We start from the raw sequence: 19,179 nt of genomic DNA, 5'->3' as shown, positions 1-19,179 counted from the left end.
ATTAAACCAAAGGATAACGTTGCTCAGAGGGATAATTGAAAATCCTTAGATTCGGATGAAGGGAGGGGGGATGATTCAAGCACCGTGTTATATCTTGAGGCATTTTCAGCCCCATTCAGGCGGTTGGATTAAAGTAAGGTGAAGGATATTAATAAGGACAATAAGAGAAACGCATTAAAACAAATTCCATAAGCGTTATATAACAATGTAGTCGGTATCACTGCGTACGGTAAACGTATATTAACAAGCGTATATACATCTACGTGTATAACGTATACACGTCTATGTATAGGTATATTTTACACGGGTCTCGAATTTAGTCAGGGAGAGTCGATCCTTGAACAGGGTCGCGAGTATTAACCAACCGGTGAGCGTGATTAATTACTGATTAAATCATTACATATTTCTCACTTTATTTTCACGTCTTTTCACGATTTATTTATTTTTCTTTACGTTTCTCTTCCTACGACTTGAATACACCGCATAAATTTTCTCCTTTAAACTCTCGAGTATTTCCGTCACCGGTCACCGGTCACCGAGATATTTTAACGTCGTACCGCACGGTGTAGACTTATTACATTTTTTTATTTATTTTATTTTTTCCGTCTCTTCTTCGCCGTTGACGTGGGATTTTTTTTTAATTTCTCTGTTAAACTTATCTTCCCGGTTTAGACACGGTTCAGGGGTAAGTTCTAGGAGAACGATTTGAGGGAGGAATCCAAAAACGGGGATTCAAAAAAAAAAAAAAACACAAAGTGCAAAAAAAAAAAAATAATAAAAACGAGACGAATAAAAAAGGAAAAAAATATATATATGAGATACGAGTAAAGGAATGGGAACGGTCAAGTAATTGGACACCGGGACGCAGAAGTAGCGGAGGATTCGGCAGGCTATATTAGAGCACGATACTTGCGACCGAGAGACGAGACGAGACGAGACGAGATGAGACGAGAGTTGCACGAGCCATTTTCGTACAGATTGCCTTGGTGGTGTAGGTAAGTGTAACGTGGAAGATGCCGATGCAGATTACGATTATCTAACACTTAAAATTATACCTACTGACCCGCAAGGAGGGGGAGTGAAAAAGAGTTGAAAAAACAAATTTCATGATAGCTGAATACACCAAATGGTAGCGTCTTTTACGATCTTGATTAGATGTAAAGAAAATTGGATTTAAATTTTATTATACGTCAATTTTTCGCTGAAAGCGAATTTTTCGGCAGAGATCAAATAACAAAAACTAAAAAATAAATAAAGAAAGCATTGATAACAAACACCGCAGCTGTCGCACGATTTCACTGTGATATCCACGTGTATCCTTGACGCAGAAGGTCCTGAAGATAAATCCTTGAGCCTTGGGTTGTTCGTTTAGCAATCGCGGTTGCCGATTCGGATTATTACCGATTATTAGTCGACGGTGCCGATGACGTTTGTGTTTTTTTTTTTTTTTTCTTATTTTCTTATTTTCGGTAGATCGTATATATTAGCACTTGTTAGAGACACAAACCATACTGGGATAATTTAACGAACGATAAGCGAACACAATAATATGAAAAATGGATAGAATGAACGATGAGAAGGGGGAATTAGAAGGCCAGTGCGTTGTGAGATAATCGAAGAAATTTTGCGACGAAAAAAAAGGAGAAGAAGAAGAAAAAAAAAAAATTTGAACGAGACGAAAGAATACCAAAGAACGAAACGGAGGAAAACGGTTATTCAAATTTGATTTCCAGGGTGGGACGCACCGCGTTTCGTCCGGGCCGGTTGGCCGCCCGTCCCAGAGTGAATGTCTCGACCCCTTGGTTATTTCTGGCCTCCTAGACCGGTTTCCATTCTCGTTTTTCACTAGGTATCTACTAAGACGATCCCCTGCCCTCCAACCCCCGCGCTTTTCCCGCTCGCGCTTTATCTTCTTCTTTTCTTTTTATTCTTCTTATTCTACTGTCTCGCTCATTTCGAGAAAAATGGTCTAGCCGGATAAAAACGGCGAATCTACCTCCGCCGAATTTTTTTCAACAGCTTCAAATCAAAAAATTATATAAAAAATGTCTGCAAAATTACAGCTTTCTGCGTCGATTTCGAGGAGACGTTTTTTCGATTTCTGCGGTTTTTAAACCCAGCAGGCGACCAAAAAATTTGAAAAAATTCTGGAAAATCAAATACATCACAATATACGTGGAAGAATTTTCGCCAATTTTATAATACTAAACTCTGTTTTTAATCATCGATTCTTTCTTTAAAAAAAAAGTCATTTTTTAGTGTATAAATTTTTCTACAGTTATGAAAAAATTGACACGATTCTAACTCTTCGTTCTCTGGTTATTGAAAAAAAGTTTCAAAATTCGACCTGAAATACATTTGAAAAACAGTTTCATAATTCATCCTGAAACACATTTTTTTTAAAACGATAAACTTTCACATTTTCGTCGAAAATTCATACATAATTCATTCTTTAGTTGTAGCTCTGAGACATGACAAATAGATGTAAACAATAGGATTTTATTGCTGATTTTAGACAGACCCTTTCCTTTTTTACAGTTGTCACCTAAAAATTTTAAAAAGTGGAGCACCATTACGAAAACGGTTTGAATATCGCTACGATTACAAGAAAATATGACGTAAGTGTACTCGATGAAAAGTCTTATCGATCGAAATAAAATTAGTTGGGAATAACAAAATTTTTGCATTGTTATACAGTTGAAAAAATTCGGATTCAATATAAAATAATTATACCTTGTTTGATCTCTAAATTGATTTTAAACGTTTTAGAACTGAATCAGCTACGTTTAGCTAAGTAAAAAAAAGTTTCTTCAACATATTTCGATGATTGATTGACACGATTCTCTATCTTTGAACTATTTGTAAGATATCTGACACTTTCCCGAATTTTTCTGAACTTATATCAAAAGTTACACGCATGTCAGTTACAGTGAATAAGTAATGTTTTTCGAGCTTGCAACTTTGCGTTGATAGGTGCGGAGCTTTTATATTTCTTTTCACGACATTTAAGACCATTTTAGAAACATGAATATTTATTTCACCAGACAGAAAAATAATCTTAAATAGCTTATGAAATTAGAAATTAGAATGAAACTGTCACGCATCTTTTTTCGACTACTTTAGCTGCACTTTTTGGTCTAGAAAATGTACGTAAATGAAAAGAAAGTCTTCGATGTATTTTTTCAGGTTGGTATTGAAACTGTCGACAAAACACGTCCCTTAAAAAAAATCTGATCAGTCGAACTTCAGTTGTGAATTTTTGAAATTTATGTCGACTGGAATACACAACTGTTCGTAAAGGGTTGACATAAAAAAATCAGTTTTGCGTTTCAGCAATACAACTAATTGTAACTGTATACATTCAAGAAAGTATTTTTTCTTGGAGGTGAGTCTACTTTTTCGAATCTGAATCAACCCTTTTTTCAAATTGATAAAATTCCATGAATTCCTTAGAAAAAAACAAACTTTTGTCTTGAATGAAGAAAACGGTTTTGTTGCATTTTTCGAAATCAAACCAAAACTTTACTTACTTTGAACGCGTTCTTGCTTTAGATTGAACGAAGGAATTTGAAAGGAATGCTTTTGTGCTACAAACAACTGTCTTTTTTTTCTCCAAGTGTAATTATTCAGGGTAATTAAATTCGCCGCCTCAACGTTTCTTCAATTAGATAGGGTCTTAATAACATCGATTTATTACTTCAACAACATTTAATTATCACAATAGTTACAAGAAAATATAGTACAAGTTACCACAGTCATAAAGAATATTAATACGTGCCTGATTTTCCCGTCACAGTTATAGAAATTAGTTATTATTTTTCACCCAAGACTATATTTTTCCGCAGTTATCGCAATGAATGATAATATAGTCGTATGTTTCGCATGAAGGATGATCTCTAGTTTTTAATAAAATGTACAATATAACATACACGGATATTTTTAATTTTCCCGAGGAGAAGGTATACGGTGAACTGGGGTGAAGGAAAACCGAGCCCACCTACCATCGATTCGGTGGTGGTCAAACGATTTTTGTCATTTTTAAGGGTATTTTGACTTGAATCGCGTCTCATGATTTACCAATTAATTTTAGAGGAAAAAAAGTCGAATAATTTTTTGCGCGTTTGAAAACTTTTTTCATATTTTCATCCATTACCGATTTATCGCAAGTTTTACACTCAATCAATTGTTTCAACCCTTTTCCTATGGGCATAAAACTTTCTAACATACATATTCGTGTTCGCCAGGTCAAAATCTATGATTTCCGCATACCTCACTTTGCCTCTACGTAAATTTGCCCATTTTCGACTTTTCGCTTGGACCAAAGCGCCGCAACATGCGTCTCTAATCGCATGGAAAAAGCTCGCAAGCTCTAGCCAGGGAAACACTTTTGCCCGAATCTCAATGCCTCCGGAGTTCTGAGATCTTGAGTTTGCAAAAAAACAAAAAATGTAAAAAAGAAATGTAGATACGAGTTAGTTTCGGTACTAATAACGCTTCATTTTCTCCTCTTTATCATTCCAGTATTCCACGAAATTGCAATTTTTGCTTCTACATTGTCTCCTTTTTTTCATAATTGTACCTTTAATTATTCCCTAAAGTTTAACACCGAGTCTAATTGAAATTTGCTCTCGTCGTGACAGTATCCATCGTCTCGTACGTGCGGCTTTACGGGACTCAGCAGCTGTCTTCAGACGCCACTTTTGAGGGTGTAATAATATTCATCCTTGCCTGGTGGTTTGTACATGACGAGACGAAGCGAACTCACAAGACTTCCCGGAATACCGTAATTTCGCTCTTCAATGTTAACTTGGAAAAGTACACACAATTACGCTTGCGCACCTTTCCGTTTCTCATTTAACATTCACCGTATCGAACACGGTTATATATTAGCGAGTGCTATATTAATTTATTCTCCGTCTTTCGTTTTAGCTCACATTTGCAACCTTTCGTGCAAGATGCGCATCCGCTACTAAAAAGGTCCACATAAATTTCCCTTGTTTGAAGTGAAATTTGGGCAAACTATCCTTATTTTTAAGTCAGAAACTCTTATAAATCTCTCTTGTTTCAAGTCTGATTCCTGCGATTTGCTTTTGCTACGAACATAATTTGGACAAATTCTTTTATAAACTTGATGCAGCACGATTCAGAACACACGATTATTATCAATAGAACTACATTTCTCACGTTATTGTCGATATCGTAAATCAAAATGACAAAAATTAGAAAGAAACCATTACGACGAAGTCTATATTTTTTTTAAACTTCTTTCGTTGCATTAAAATCGCACAAGAAAGATTCTTTATTTTCTTTCTCTCCGTGTCTCTTATTCTCAAACAATTCCAGCTAAAAACTTTGCACTTCGTGACTTGACGGTGGCAGAGCTGAGACATTTCGACAAAGAGAGAAACAAAGAGAGAGAGAGAGAATGGCGAAAATGAGAAAGAAAAACGAGGGAGAAAATAGGAACGGAAACTTTTAAGCAGAAGAAAAAAGTGTGCCGTCTAGCCTCGGAGAGTTGAAGAGAAAGAGAAAAAAAAGAGGGAGGCAAATAGAGAGAGAGAGTCCTGCAGTCTCAAAATCCGGTTAATTTTCGCGAACCGAAAGAGCGACAGAAATCAATCCCTCGCGGCACTCAGCAAACCTCGAAGCTCGGCGGGAGGTAAAGAAACGCTCTACAAGCTTCAACACTTTGAGTCGGATCGAAGACTCCGTAAAGAACTAGGAGCTTGCGGTAGCTGGGAAAGGACGAGGGTTGTAAATAATTGCAAACGATTTGCGGGAATCAGGGTGAAAATTGCGCAGGTGATTTTCCGCCGGGATACAGCCCTGTCGGTTATTTTCACTGTTGGCTATTATTACGCTCATCACGGTGAGTAAGATGCCCGCGGTGTCTAAGTGATTCTTTCTGCTCTTGGCTCTTCTGCATAGTGTACTCATATTATATACAACATGCCTTGGATAGGAGGATAGTTTATAATTGCGAAGAGTAGTGCCCGAAGCCAGCTCTCGAGAACCCTCGCAAGCTAAAACTCGGAGAGGAAAGAGCGGGAGATTTGAAAGCTAACGGCCGATCGACGCGGAGTTGCGTCGCCGGTTTATCAACGAATTTGTAACAAGATTGTATTCTGTGGTTTTTGGGGACGCTGATTACGAGTGTGAAGTCAGGTTTAAAAAATTCAAGACGGCGGATCCAACATGGCGGACAAAAATTTCAAATTTAATCAAATCCGGTCACAAAAACTTTATGCAGTGGATTTCGGGGTCGCTGATTACAAAGCTGAGATATCAGACTTCAAAAATTCAAGATATTAGATCCAATATGGTGGGTAAAAATTTCAAAGATCGAATACGGTCGAAAAACTCTTGCAGGGATTTTTTGGGTTACTGATGGAGTTCACCGTACTGAATTTTCAAAATCTGATTTCAGATTCGTAAACAACGACCCCAAAAACTTGTGATTTATGTAAAACATGTACACGTGTAAAGAGGTAACTTTCTCAGGATTGCACCATTTTTTCAATTTTCACGATTTTTTTCAATCAATTTTTTTCTAACAACAATAATTTACATTATATCGGAATAATTACTCCGAAAAAATCCGCAAAGAAACATGTTGAAAATTGCTCTGAATAAACATGAAAAAAAAGTATATAAAATAGGTGTTGAGCAATACTTACTATCATGACTCGAAGGGTTAATATATGTAAGATAAAAGTTGATCAGTACTTCGATGTACGTATGTAAGAATGTACGTGAATAGATGCGAGAGTCAGAGATGGCGAAGAAAACGCGGTTCGTTTATTTCGCTCGACAAAATTTTCAGCAGGAAATTCTCGACGGTCTAAATTTAAAAAGTTTCCAAATTCAAAATCAAATAAACCGCAAGAGACAGATTGAGTTTTGGCGATGTCAAAGGAAGAAAAATAAATTTGAAAATTTTTACAAATCCATCGTAACGATACCAACTGTCTTGATATTTCTCGGAGGTGTAAGAAAGTTTCGCAACTCGATGCAAGGTAACCTGCAACGATTGTTCGAGTGAGGGAAAACGGCGAAAAGGTGAGCTTTTCTATGCTCCGCACGTAACCTCGTTGCCCATTCTTCGTTTCAGGGATATTATATATTTAGAGAAAGAAAAAAAATAGACGGCAACAGCAGCGCAACAACAAAGCTGACCGCCTCAAAGAACATCTCTGACAGGGGTCGGTATGCTATGCTCAGCGTTAAACGTTACACGGTGCCTATATTCACCTTTCTCGAGGTTCTCCGTCTGCATGCCGAAAACTTTTCGGGGTTAGAATAAGCGCCGAGCCACCGTAAACCGAGGGTCGCGACCCATAAAGTATCTTCTGTTCTGGCGATTCCCTCGTTTTTTTTTTTTTTTTTTTTTTTTTTTTGCAGCATTGCAATATCGCAAGCAGTTTACGCCATCGTTTTGCACCGCATCGTCAGATAGAACCTTGAAATATTACGAATGAAATTCTGTTGTCGTTCCAATTGCAGGGTAGAAAACCTATCTCGGATCCGGATTTCCAGAAATTGAAAAATGTCATCGACTGATCGAAAAAGGTTTTCGGAATCGAACCGTGTGAACGTGGAATGTTAACATCGCCTGAAAAAATTCGGATGCACCGTTTGACCCAAAAAACTTTTCAAAAATTTTAACCATATAGGCATATAGACAAATACGTGAGAGATGTTTTGATTCATTGGTTATACGAAGCCCTTAATTATCAGTGCGAAAGCGGAATGTTTTTACATGAGCAAATCGAGATGGAAAGTTAGTTACGGTGATAAATTTTTTCTGCTTCATCGGAGATAAAGTCATCACTCTTTGATGGTAGTCGGTATACTTGAAAATGTAGGTATGTTTTGAAAATTGTAAAGCTCGCACTCAAGAAATAATAATATTGCGATACATACGTCGAAAATGAGTTACGTATTATTACGTCTCAAGTCTGTGGTATATTACATATATACATATGTTGCGAAAACCACTCGCGAAAACTAACAGCAAGTACTTTGAGCATACTCACAGTTGTATATGCACGAATCGAGTGTAGAAATAAGTTTTACAATCCTATAAACGACGTCTAAAAATTCCGAAACTCATCCCGGTGGTTCAGAATCATCGGCTCGGCACATTTTTGCAATAAAGAACGTTTACTCACACGTTGACACTCGACTTGGCCATCGTTTTTATTTATAAAAATTGTAAAACCGAATTGAAATTGCACACGATGCGTCTAATTTTGCACCCGATACTTTTTTCCAGGCAGCTGAAACAGCAGCGAGAGAAATCAGACTTGCAAAATGGGGGACGCGAAGGGAAAAGCTAAGAAGTCGTCGAAAGCGAAGGAGAAGACGGAAAAGAATTCAAGGGCGCAAAATACGAAGCTGGTTTTAACGGAGTCGGAAAAGGAACTGGGAATCAGAATTATTCAGCCAGATCAGTAAGCCCGTTTTCGCCAGGCCTCTGTGCTCCGGAATTCAGGATATTTTGATTATACCGTGGCAACGTAGCTATTCGGAATACGGTGCGTAGGAATTAGGCAAATTGACGAGATGATGCGAGGCTCTGTTAAGCCTGCGTAATGACAACAGACGCAGGGCCAAGTAAACTGAGGGGCTTGAAAGCGAGACCCGCGAAACGAACAGACAGACGGACAGGCGGCCCTGGGCTAAATGCAGTTTTAGAATTCTTTCCGAAGGTAAAGGACGATTGGAAAAAGTTGGGCTTGACGTGTAGAGAAAACGTAGGGATGGAGAAACGGAGAATCTCGTGGCTTTTCACGAACCTTTGGCGAAGGAAAGAACGCCGCTTCTTTCATATATGTACCTTCGATCGAAGTAATCGGTGATTTGTTTCCCTGCTTGCGACATTAAAAATAGAGAAAGAGGAATACGTATATTTTCACATTTTTCTTTAAGCTCCCGCGAGTGTTTTTCCCCCGCCCCGATACGTGCTTCTCAAATTCTATTCTCTATTTCTAGATGGACGAAAAATATACGGTGAAATGAAAAAGTTGATATTTTATATCGCACTTGTATACTTTTTACATTCTATGTATATACACCGGATTCGCGTAGGTGTTTATTTTCTCGCAATATTCTCACGCGTATTTTTAGACGACGCGTCCGCAGAAGTCTCGAATCGACCGTTTACTCAACCCTGGAAATTAAATTCCGACTTCCGCAGGGTTGTAATAATAATATTAACAACAGCGATGCTCACGAATGTCATTGCTGCACTCACGTTCGATAGATTCAAGAGCTCCGGTTCGTTTGAAATAGTCTTCGTGTTTAGTTAATCGGTAAATTTAGACCGAAACTGTACGTGTATAACCAGTCATGCTTAAAACCCACGTAGGTGGGTCTGTAGGTCGAATGACGCAAGTCCCGCCCGCCTTAAAACAGGAAAATGCTTCAACTGTCGTCATTTTTTACGTCTCATGTAGGTGCGGATACTCTCAGCGTTCGCGTAACCGCAAGACCGATAATGGAAAAATATGTCTGAATACCGAAGTATTGCAAGCCCGCAGTGCTTGTCTCGATACTGTGCAGTACGGAATATCAAGCACATAGGTATTCAGGCGCTACAACAGAATCCTCGAAAGCTTGCGGAGGAAAAAAAAGGCCGCCAGAAAATATCTGTAAACGTTCAAAGTTCTGATCTCCAACTTTGTCGAGAAATTCATCGCCAGATTTTTCTCCAACTTGGAGAAAATTAGTGATGGATCGATTTTTCTACCGCGATAATTGAACGAGGAGACGTATAACAGCGTTCGCGGTTGATTGGATTGAAATTGAGTTCAAGATCGATGGCTCTCTTCTTTTTAAAATTCTTTTTTCACCAAAGTACGAGTTGATTCTTCTCAGGTTAAAGGTTTTTGCTTGTAAATGTATAAGTGACTGTCTTGCAGGCGTTGGAAATATGCGATATTATATCGGTACGTTGGCGTTATCTTACTCGTCTCTCTATCTCTCTCTTCTGTCAATCTTTTACGTAAGCTCGTCAAGTCTTATAAAATGGAAGATTTCGCAGCTTGATGTAATAAAGGTGGAAAATTGTTAAACGTAACTAGTCCTGCTAGTATAGTGATGTGCAAACGTCACGTGGAGTGGCTCGATGCCAGAGTATCTAATCTTGAAATCTTGAATCCAGAGTTGAGAGATCCAACCTTGGCTTATGTAGGCTGACGAAATTTCCGTCAGCCGGTGCATTCTATAAATATATGATCTTGTGCGTACGCCTATCTATACAGTAACGCGTTTCTCGTTCAACCTTCGCCGATATTTTCACAAGAATATTACCATACGTACCTATGTTTAACACGCTCCGGCCACGCCGTTAATTCAGCCTAAGTTTCCATCTCGCGCTGCCTCGATGTACTAAAAAAAAAGTTTCAACCAACGTACGTCGAATTCATCGACTGTGCAACGTTTTTTCGTCTGATTGATAAGAGGACGATCTGTATGATCGGTAACTCGTTCAGAGGCCTCACCGGCGAGGTGAATGACAGTCAAACGAACTTAATATGAACTTTCAACTTGTCCAGGAAGGCCATTGACGCCATGACGCGCTTGTACGCCGTACCATCCGAAAAGCTCCGGGTGTGGACCGCCTGGCTAACGAAAGTTGGTGAAAAAGCCGAGGACTGGCAATGGTGGTTACGGGCCCAGATTCGACTCACAGCGAGGATCAGCAAGGGTCTTCAACGCGCCACTGCCGCTTTGGAGGGGGATGAAAATGGGACATTGGATCACGGAGATGATCTCTTTGAAGAATCTGAGGTATCGTTAGCAAATAAGCGGTGACAGTACCGGATACAGATTCGTTATCGACGCTTCACTTATTATTAGCCAAGACACAAACCTTTTTATGGAATGTTCTAGGATGAGGAGATATCCCCTCTCTGATCGACTGATTATATCGATCGTCGGATCATTTCGTCGCTCTATCCTAATAGCAATTCAACCTGCCTTACCATAGTTTCAATCTTTATCGGGCAAAATCCATCGATCTTGTTTGGTGAAGGATTCATGTCGCCAATGCAGTTGCGGGATTTTACCCGATGATCGTCGAAACTATGGTAAGGCAGAGCACAATGCCGAGCGATTTTTCCTGATAAGAGTGAAAATTGTGGCATGGAAGAGCAAATTGCCAGTAAGGTAGAGCAACGAAATAATCCGATGATCGATAAGGTCAGTCAATCAGAGTGGAGATGTCCATCCACCTACAAAAATTGTAGGGAAAAGTTCGTATCTTGGATAAGCGAAGTGTTGGTAACGGATCTGTATTCAAAACAACCTGTTTCGAGAATATAGTATGTAGGTAGTTGGAAACACCGTTATGGAATCCCAGATGTGCTCCATAGTCATGTAAAGCAACAGAAGCGCCGGAGGGAATGTACGAAATTCCAACCCTCTGCTGATTATGTACATGATTTGTTTTTTCCCGTAGAACCTTTGTCACATTTTCTAATTATACTCAAATGACGCTGTTCCAATTGGAATTTGAGTAATAATTAGTTGACCTCACTACGTCACAGTCTCAATTGATGAACAAGAGATGCATTTGCCAATGTTTTGGTCTGGCGTTTGTGTTGTGTTTGTGTGTTGTAAAACTGTATGTAATACGGAAGATTTATAGTTTGTATCGGCTGGTTAAATCGAGACATTGAACCGGATTGAAACGCGTCACAGCTTCTCGCGGAGTTTATTTAGAATTCGAGTAAAATCTTCCGACATCTTATACCGACCGCCGACGCCGATTCAAAACTAGACAACAACTTACGCAAGGCAATATTTTACGCGAGAGTAGCTGTCCAGGAAAGATTCCTGAAATAAAGTTGGAGAACGAGAAGTAATAATAATAACAATAATAATAATAATAACGAAAAAGAATAACGTAGAGATATATCTGGACTCGTAAACATAACGTTTAACTGTTTGACTTGCCTCTTGACACGGCCAAACGACAGGATCTTAACACTTTCGACCAAGGATTATACAAGCTTAAAAGTGACGATGGATCCACCGTTGCTGCGGCATAACTGTTTCAACAATCAAATTGTAATTGTTTGTATTTCGAAAGGAAGAAGATACCGTGGCGGTCGATGATGGCCAAGGTGAGCCGGAGAACCCATCAAAAGTCAGCTCCATTCCACCTGAACCAGAATCGACTCCGATAGTAGAAGAGGCGCCAAGTACGGAAGAGACACCAAAAGACACCGAGAAAGCAGCGGAAAATCCAGGTGAAGGTGCAATTTTGCGAGAAAAATAGCAACTGTAGACGGTCGAGTGACTGGAACCGTTTCGAATCCGAGGAGAAGATGTAGAGAGCGCAGAGATGGGGTTTCTGTTTCGTTTTCCAAAGTTTGTACATATCGTGGAACTGTTCGAAGCATATTCTTTGTGTTGGGGAAAAAAGAGAGCTGTCACCTCCCGAATAATCCGTTCTCGAGACGTGACTCCACGAAATACGAAATATGAAATATTCGAGTTTGCGTTTCCTTACTCAGAGTTTTTACCACTTTTCTATTGTAGGCATGTGCATGGATGTGTTTTCTTTCGTTGTACCTAAAAGCGGTGAACAGAAACAGGAAAAATGACTTCGGAAAAAGACGTTTCGGCTTTATCATATTCGGAGAAGTGCCGAACAAAAAACGACTTCCGCACATGACACGGATATCTGAAATTTTCATCTCAGCTTTTTTGGTTCTTCTTGGAATCGGGATTCTTGCAACGGCCCATCAGCTCGGTCGTATCTGATATGCATATAGCACAACCATTTCGCAGAACGTGCTGGGGATTTTAGACAATGTTCAAGGTTTCGGTCCGTACGTTGAATTGGTTTTGAGCGTTATTTAAATGTTCGACATCTTTTATGTATTCGGCGTTTCTTTTGTTATGATTACGAAGAACAAACATGAATTCATTGTACGAACAGTTCCTGCGAAAGCTTTCGCCCTGTGATTTCCGATATGCTTCACACATTCGTGACACTATCGAGCTGCCGAAGGAGGTTGGCTAGCCTGCGAGAATCGGTACTTTTTGGTAATTTCATTGGAATATAGCCGTGCATTGAGTATTAACAAATTATCATATTCTCAAGCTTCCTTTTTAGAAAGACGGAAATAGAAAATACTAAAATTATAAACAAGAGCTCAGATACCCAAGCTTCGTTTCAAATCGACTCGGAATTGTTAAAAATCCGACAGATATTCAATAATTCAGAAACGATTTTAAATGAAGCAATTATATAATTCCAGTATTTTCAAAGATATATTGATCACAGATTACGAATATAATAATTCCAATAAATACTAGATGCACGACAATGTAAAATCGATAAAAATGATCGATATTCAGTCCACCAACCTTTTCCTCGAATAATCGGCAATACATTAGAGAAATCGACTCGATTATCGTTAATGAAAATTAAACAACGGAAAGAAGCATGATTTTCTTCACTCACAGAACAACGTCGTGATATTATTCCGTAAAATTTCCTCACGTTCCCTAACCTTTCACCGAGAATGTTGGCTCTATCCGTGATTTACAGATTACCTCAGGCTGCAGGTGTTAATATCCCAGATCCTCGGTCTGCCATATATATCCGTAGGTCAAATGAACCCAGAAATTTGTTCTATTTTTCTATATATTCTTTTTCCCCAGAAGGTGAGTCCGGAGACACGGTGACGAAAAAGGGCGCAAAAGGGAAAAAGGCGAAGGTGAAAAAGCAGGGTAAACTGGAACGGAAAATGGAGTACAAGGAAGGGTTTTGGCCGCTCGGGGTTCGCTGGGAGCCCTTCTCCCATGCCGGAAAGTGGAAACCACCCCCTAAACGACAACCCGACGTAAGTGTCTCGTCCCTGTTCAATCCTCCTCCCGTTCCCTCGCTCCTACGCATTCCATCTACATCGAAGCCCGAAGGGACGCGGAGCTCCTTGGCCCGTCTGGTTTATTGGTTCGAAGACGGTCCTCCGTCACGCTCCCACCCTCCGGAGATCTAAACAAAGTCTCATTCCCGAAGAGCCGTTGCCGGATTCTCTACCGGTCCGGTGAACCCTGCCCGTCGCTTCCGTCCGGCAATCAGGATGATCCTTCGCATTTATTTTAGAAATTTATTGAGGGATCTTCACGTGAAAAAGTCGCATGTGTGTAATATTCGAGAGTTGGTGACTCAAATTTTAAAGAACATTAATTTGTAATAAGCGAATGGAAGGTTCTTTGGTATTACCAGGAATTTATCGAAGTCACTGAAATCGTATTGGAATTACTTAAAAAATTCGGAAATCATGGTAATCGTTCTCATCTTTGTGGGAAACGGCAAATGGTTTCGATTCCTCAACGCTGCATGTATAGGCGATACTATCTTACAATTAGCACCTGCTTTCGTTGATTTTCAGTAAATCTGTACGATCGACAGTAAATGAGAATGCTCTGGAACGTTTGGAAATCATTTGGAATCAGTTTTAATGTGCGAAATGAGTGGAAATCAATGAAAGTTACTTGATGAGATAAAAGAATTCAAGAAAATTCACTGGTAGTCAATGTCAATGAATTATGATCATATGTTCGATATTCAACCGAATGGTCTCTTCGTTATGAGAAATATGGGTCAGAGCGTTTAAGCTTTCGATTGGAAAATTAAACCTCTATAACTGTAGGAATATATTCAACCTTCGGATTCCATGTTTTAGAAAATTCCATTTATCTGATTTAATATCTTTTTTCCTCCCTTGTTGTTATTGTACAGGAAATACCGATACCCAGAACCGAGGTGGAGATGATTGATTTGATCAGAAAAATCAGACATCAAGGAGTGGTTTATCGGAGCTTGTACAAACACTGGTCTCAAACTGCCGATCAAGTAATTTAAGTTCTACGTTTACACTCGGAAACCGAAATTATTGACCGGAGAAATTCGAGTTGAACAGAGATGGGCGATGTTGGTAGAAAACATTTTTGGTGAAAAGAAGCGCGAAAATGTAAAAAATTGTAGCTACAATTGTAGTAAGAAAAATGAGCGCGAAAATTTCAGATTCCAAATTATCATCACTGTTAAAAGTGAGTAGAAAATATGAGAATTTGACGCAAATTGAATCAGTTAAATGTTCCAACTGACAGCGAGAAATTTAGTAGAGAATACAGATATATTATCAAACTTAGAAACGTTTATTTACTTTTTACACATAATAAGGTATCGACGGATGTTTATGCAGAAATTTAATTTATTACCGACTTGACGATCGATCGACTTTGAAAAACGTCGATCGGAAAAATCGATGTTCTCGTAAAAAAAAAAAAAACATCGATCTACATCGCCCATCCCTAGCGTTAAAGCTTCCACTCGCGTTCGCGGCTCAAAGAGGGTGTAGAAGTAAAAATCTCGAGTCGTAAGTCTGCTGTTTCTGGTTCAATATTGAGTCTTACATCGAGGCGGCCTCCCCTCGTAAGCTTGCAAGCTGTTATTCAATCGACTATTATTATTTTCTCATTTAAATAACGGAAGCAGCTATACGAGGAACCGACGCACGAAAAATTTATACGTCCCGTTTTATCCCCTCTCTTTATATCATCTACGTCATGTGCTTGCATAAATTTTTATCAACGGGAAATTCTTTCGTTCAAATTGTCTATTCACGAGCTGAAAGGATGTGTACGTCGAAGGGTTCGAAGTTTTCGCTTTGTAAATTTATACCGTTTCTCTCTTATCGGTATACATTCGTATGTATAATATTCGCGTCTCTGTGTGCTACAGTAAGTGTTTCTTTTTAATAATTTAGAATGAGCGAGAGTCCCCGTGCGACTATTTTCGAATTTGTATGCACTTACATCTTTACTCGGAGTATCATCTTTGCTCAATTTTTCAGAGATCCAAGTTACAGATGAACAAACGGTATGGAAACTCGACGGTTGCTTCTCGGACAATCGTTTTTCCCCTCCTTCGTTCTTTGACCCTAAATTTTTTCTTGACGTAAATAACAGACGATGAAAGATTCAAAACCGGCTCTTCAACTCGTTGTATTTGCATATTATTTTTCATCTAGTGTTATTCAACTAACTTGTTGTTGATTTGTGAATGTCTCATATCACAAGGAATAACTCAAATCTATTTCACAATTTTCTGATTGTTAAATCGTCAGAATCATAGCACCGATCTTTTTGTTGATGAAAATAAGACCATTCTTTTCGGAATTCTTAGAGACTTGGATTTTTTTTTTTTTTTTTTTGTGAAAATCAGAATTCTGAAAAATATATCAATCTTGACATTGAACTGTGTAAAAATTTTTTTAATGTACCTTCAAAAAGTTGTTTTTCGTTATATTGTGTGGACCAATTTTTATCTCAATTTAATACGTTCTTCGGAAAATTTGCAGATTCTTACGTCAAAGTACTTACGTCTTCCATGAGTTTGGAAATTTACGGTATCCCATTGAAAAAAAAAAAGAATAACGAGTCTTGATTTCAGTAAGTGTGTAAATTTAGCAATTAATCCGTCGACTGTTGAATTACCTTCACGTTCATTGATTTCGTATGCTTAACTCTGTTAAGCTCTACCGAATATTTCAGCGTATCTGTACCAGTAAAATTGCTGTAAAAGCTACCGCCGTGAATTTTCAGGTTTTTACCCCTTCCCTCAACGTCACCAGAGCATGCATGGCTTTGCTTTATGCCGGTAACGTGGGAGGGGAAAATCGACAATTCGCGAAGGTAATTCAATAGTCGGTTGATTAATTCCTAAATATGCAGGGAGGGGGGTCGAGACAAAGTTGCGCAGATGACAAAAAGTTAGTTGAAGACAATTTTTGTTGGCGACATTTTTGAAAGGTCACCCGGTCGACTCCAAGGATCAAAGAAGCAAGTCTTTTTCTCTGTAACAAAAATCACTTTTCATTCGTAAACGCCAATTTTATCCGCTTTCTTGACGTTCAGTATGAAAATTGATTCGCTATGCTTTAGAAAAACGGGCACATAAGTGCTGAAATGGTTTCTTTTATCCATTTTGAATTGACATTGTGCTCTTATTTAACTCCCGAAATAAACTGTAGTAGCGTTCTCAAACTGTTTGAACCCCTTTTACAGATTTGCATAAAAAATTGATACAAATTTAGAAGGAAAACAAAATATAATAACTAACTATAGCGACTTGGAGAAAAAAATAAAAAACCACAAATGAAAAAATATGTAAATGAAAATCGATCTGGCTTTTCGAATTAAATTTCGCTGTTACTATAGTGTATTATGTAACAAGGGAATAAAGTCGAGGTTTATTCCCGCGGATGGGTTTACTGCCCAGTATTTTATTTCCGATTCAACTCTGGCCGCAATATTTATTTGAAAATTGGGACTTTTAAATTGGTCTTATATTTCCGGAACATCCAAATCAGCGGGAAAAAACGACTCTTAAATAAATATTGCGGCCAGAGTTGAATTGGCAATAAAATCCTGGGTAGTAAATCCACTTGCGGGAATAATCTTCGATTTTATTCCCTTGTTACAATGATAAATTGATCATATTTCCCGCAAAACGTGTTTTAGTGAAAAACATGCCACTTTCGTGCCGTTTTTGAGTTTAAAATAAAGTTAACTTTATGATTGAGTCGGGAATAAAAATTCTTACTCTGTCCAAATCTCTAATTATACCAAACCCTCTAAATATTGTGAGAAAAATAAAACTCTCGGAGCTTTAAAGGCTGATACGACGCGACGTTTTTCATCGATTCTGTTGTACAGACGTTGAGAGAAATCCTCGGAAGAACCGTGTTGCCAACTAAGCTCGTCCACCCGAATGGCGAAGAGGTTCCGTACAGTTTCAGCCTCGAAACTGATCCGGACATCGACTACGCGATCGAGCACGAGGACGAGGAAGTCCTGCCGGCAGATCCTGGGAGGGAGAGGATCACCCACGATTTTGTACACCTGTACTTCAACCTGTCGGACAAACCGGGGAAAGGATGAAAGTCCTGGCTGTGACGTAAATCCGGTTCGACGTGACGTCGAGCATCAAACGATTGGCTGACGGGTGTAGGGCGGCTTTTTTTTTTTTTTTCTTTCTTTTTTTTTTTATATACCTTTTTTTCCCGCCCGCGAGGATCCTGCAGGACTGCGATCCTAATTCGGTTGATTTTCTCGGCAGCTTTAGCTTCACCGTGGGGAGAGTGTCGGTCTCTTGATAGACGCGCTTCTTGGTTACAAGCCGCAGTTACACCGACAAAACCCCCGATAAAACGGAGCTTAAAGGAGGGAAGATGAAGAATACTGGTAGAAATTTTTCTCGTGAAATTTTCTGCATAGTTTCGTGAAAAACTTTCAATATACCGACCATATTATGTTGCAGATTAATTTTTTCTGATAAACGCTGTCCGACGAAAAAAATTAATATTAGAAAAAAAAAAAAAACTCGGTTATTGCACACGTAGAAATAAATTTATCTTGTGAATTTTTTCAGAGAGCATTCGAGTATTTTTTGCGTTATGATTGAAATTAACTGCAGGATTTGCGGAGAATTTCTTTTGTTTCTTTCATCAAAAGTATTGTATTCCGTTGAAATATTTCGACACGATTAATACCGTAATTTTCTTCCAGCCCATAAATTTTCTCTGAATAATAAACTTGAAAATTCAGTGTAACAAGGTTTGAGTGATGATTGCGGCGTTTATCTTGAAATAAAGTTCAAATATCTATAAATTTCTCACCCAATATGCAAGCGAAGAATAATGAGGAAGAAAAAGGAGGGGGCAAAAAAAAAACAAAAAAAAAACAGAGGTTAGAATTCAAATGGAGAAGCGTAGAGATAAGAACGTGACTGCTGGATGGTCGTTGCCGATTACGCGCGTTTTTCTGCCTCCTCGAATATAGCCAGTGGTCTGAATTCACCCCGAGAGTTCGGCGTCCTATAGCCCAACATCCGGAGATCAACGCGGCGATCATTAAGCTTCGAAAAACTGCCGCCACGGCGTCCCTTGAGGCTTGGAATAAAAAAAAAAAAAAGAAAAAAAAAACAACGCGTTGGATTTAAATTTCGGATCGTTCCGACAGCCTCCTTTGTCATTTCGCTGCTCGCGCAGTTCCGATTCCATTTACTAGTTGTAGGTACAAGCTCCTCGCACGCTCGATGACCGTCCACGAATTCGTCGGATAGAATCGAGACACCCACGCGAGATTTTA

At 38.9% G+C, this 19,179-nt stretch overlaps 2 protein-coding genes across 9 annotated transcripts in view; one reads left to right on the top strand and one right to left on the bottom strand.

Annotated features, from left to right (window-relative positions):
• LOC124175964 (RING finger protein nhl-1) overlaps positions 1-1,834 on the bottom strand; it is a 34,621-nt gene extending 32,787 nt beyond the window's left edge. For 5 of the 8 annotated variants that reach the window (XM_046556661.1, XM_046556659.1, XM_046556660.1 and 2 more), the window contains exon 1: positions 1,746-1,833. The gene's annotated coding sequence lies outside the window, so the exon portion shown is untranslated. Of the gene's footprint in view, positions 1-1,687 lie in introns of all 8 variants that reach the window. The other 3 variants (XM_046556655.1, XM_046556658.1, XM_046556656.1) reach the window with 2 other exon arrangements.
• Positions 14-19,043, top strand: LOC124175968. Its single transcript, XM_046556673.1, has 7 exons — positions 14-995; positions 8,276-8,453; positions 10,560-10,794; positions 12,098-12,263; positions 13,681-13,862; positions 14,765-14,878; positions 17,746-19,043. Exons 2-7 carry the CDS (start codon positions 8,314-8,316, stop codon positions 17,968-17,970), a joined length of 1,062 nt encoding a protein of 353 aa, XP_046412629.1. The 5' UTR covers positions 14-995; positions 8,276-8,313; the 3' UTR covers positions 17,971-19,043.
• Positions 19,044-19,179: the final 136 nt, after the last annotated feature.

Source organism: Neodiprion fabricii, chromosome 2, assembly GCF_021155785.1.
Source record: "Neodiprion fabricii isolate iyNeoFabr1 chromosome 2, iyNeoFabr1.1, whole genome shotgun sequence".
Classification (NCBI taxonomy): domain Eukaryota; kingdom Metazoa; phylum Arthropoda; class Insecta; order Hymenoptera; family Diprionidae; genus Neodiprion; species Neodiprion fabricii.
This window is presented reverse-complemented; position numbering and strand designations above follow the sequence as displayed.

Bases quoted from the DNA above. Each gene is read 5' to 3' on its own strand.
- LOC124175968 (XM_046556673.1), top strand. From the start codon at position 8,314: ATGGGGGACGCGAAGGGAAAAGCTAAGAAGTCGTCGAAAGCGAAGGAG. The intron at 10,795-12,097 runs GTATCGTTAGCA...GTATTTCGAAAG, and splicing joins ATCTCTTTGAAGAATCTGAG to GAAGAAGATACCGTGGCGGT. The intron at 14,879-17,745 runs GTAATTTAAGTT...TCTGTTGTACAG, and splicing joins GGTCTCAAACTGCCGATCAA to ACGTTGAGAGAAATCCTCGG.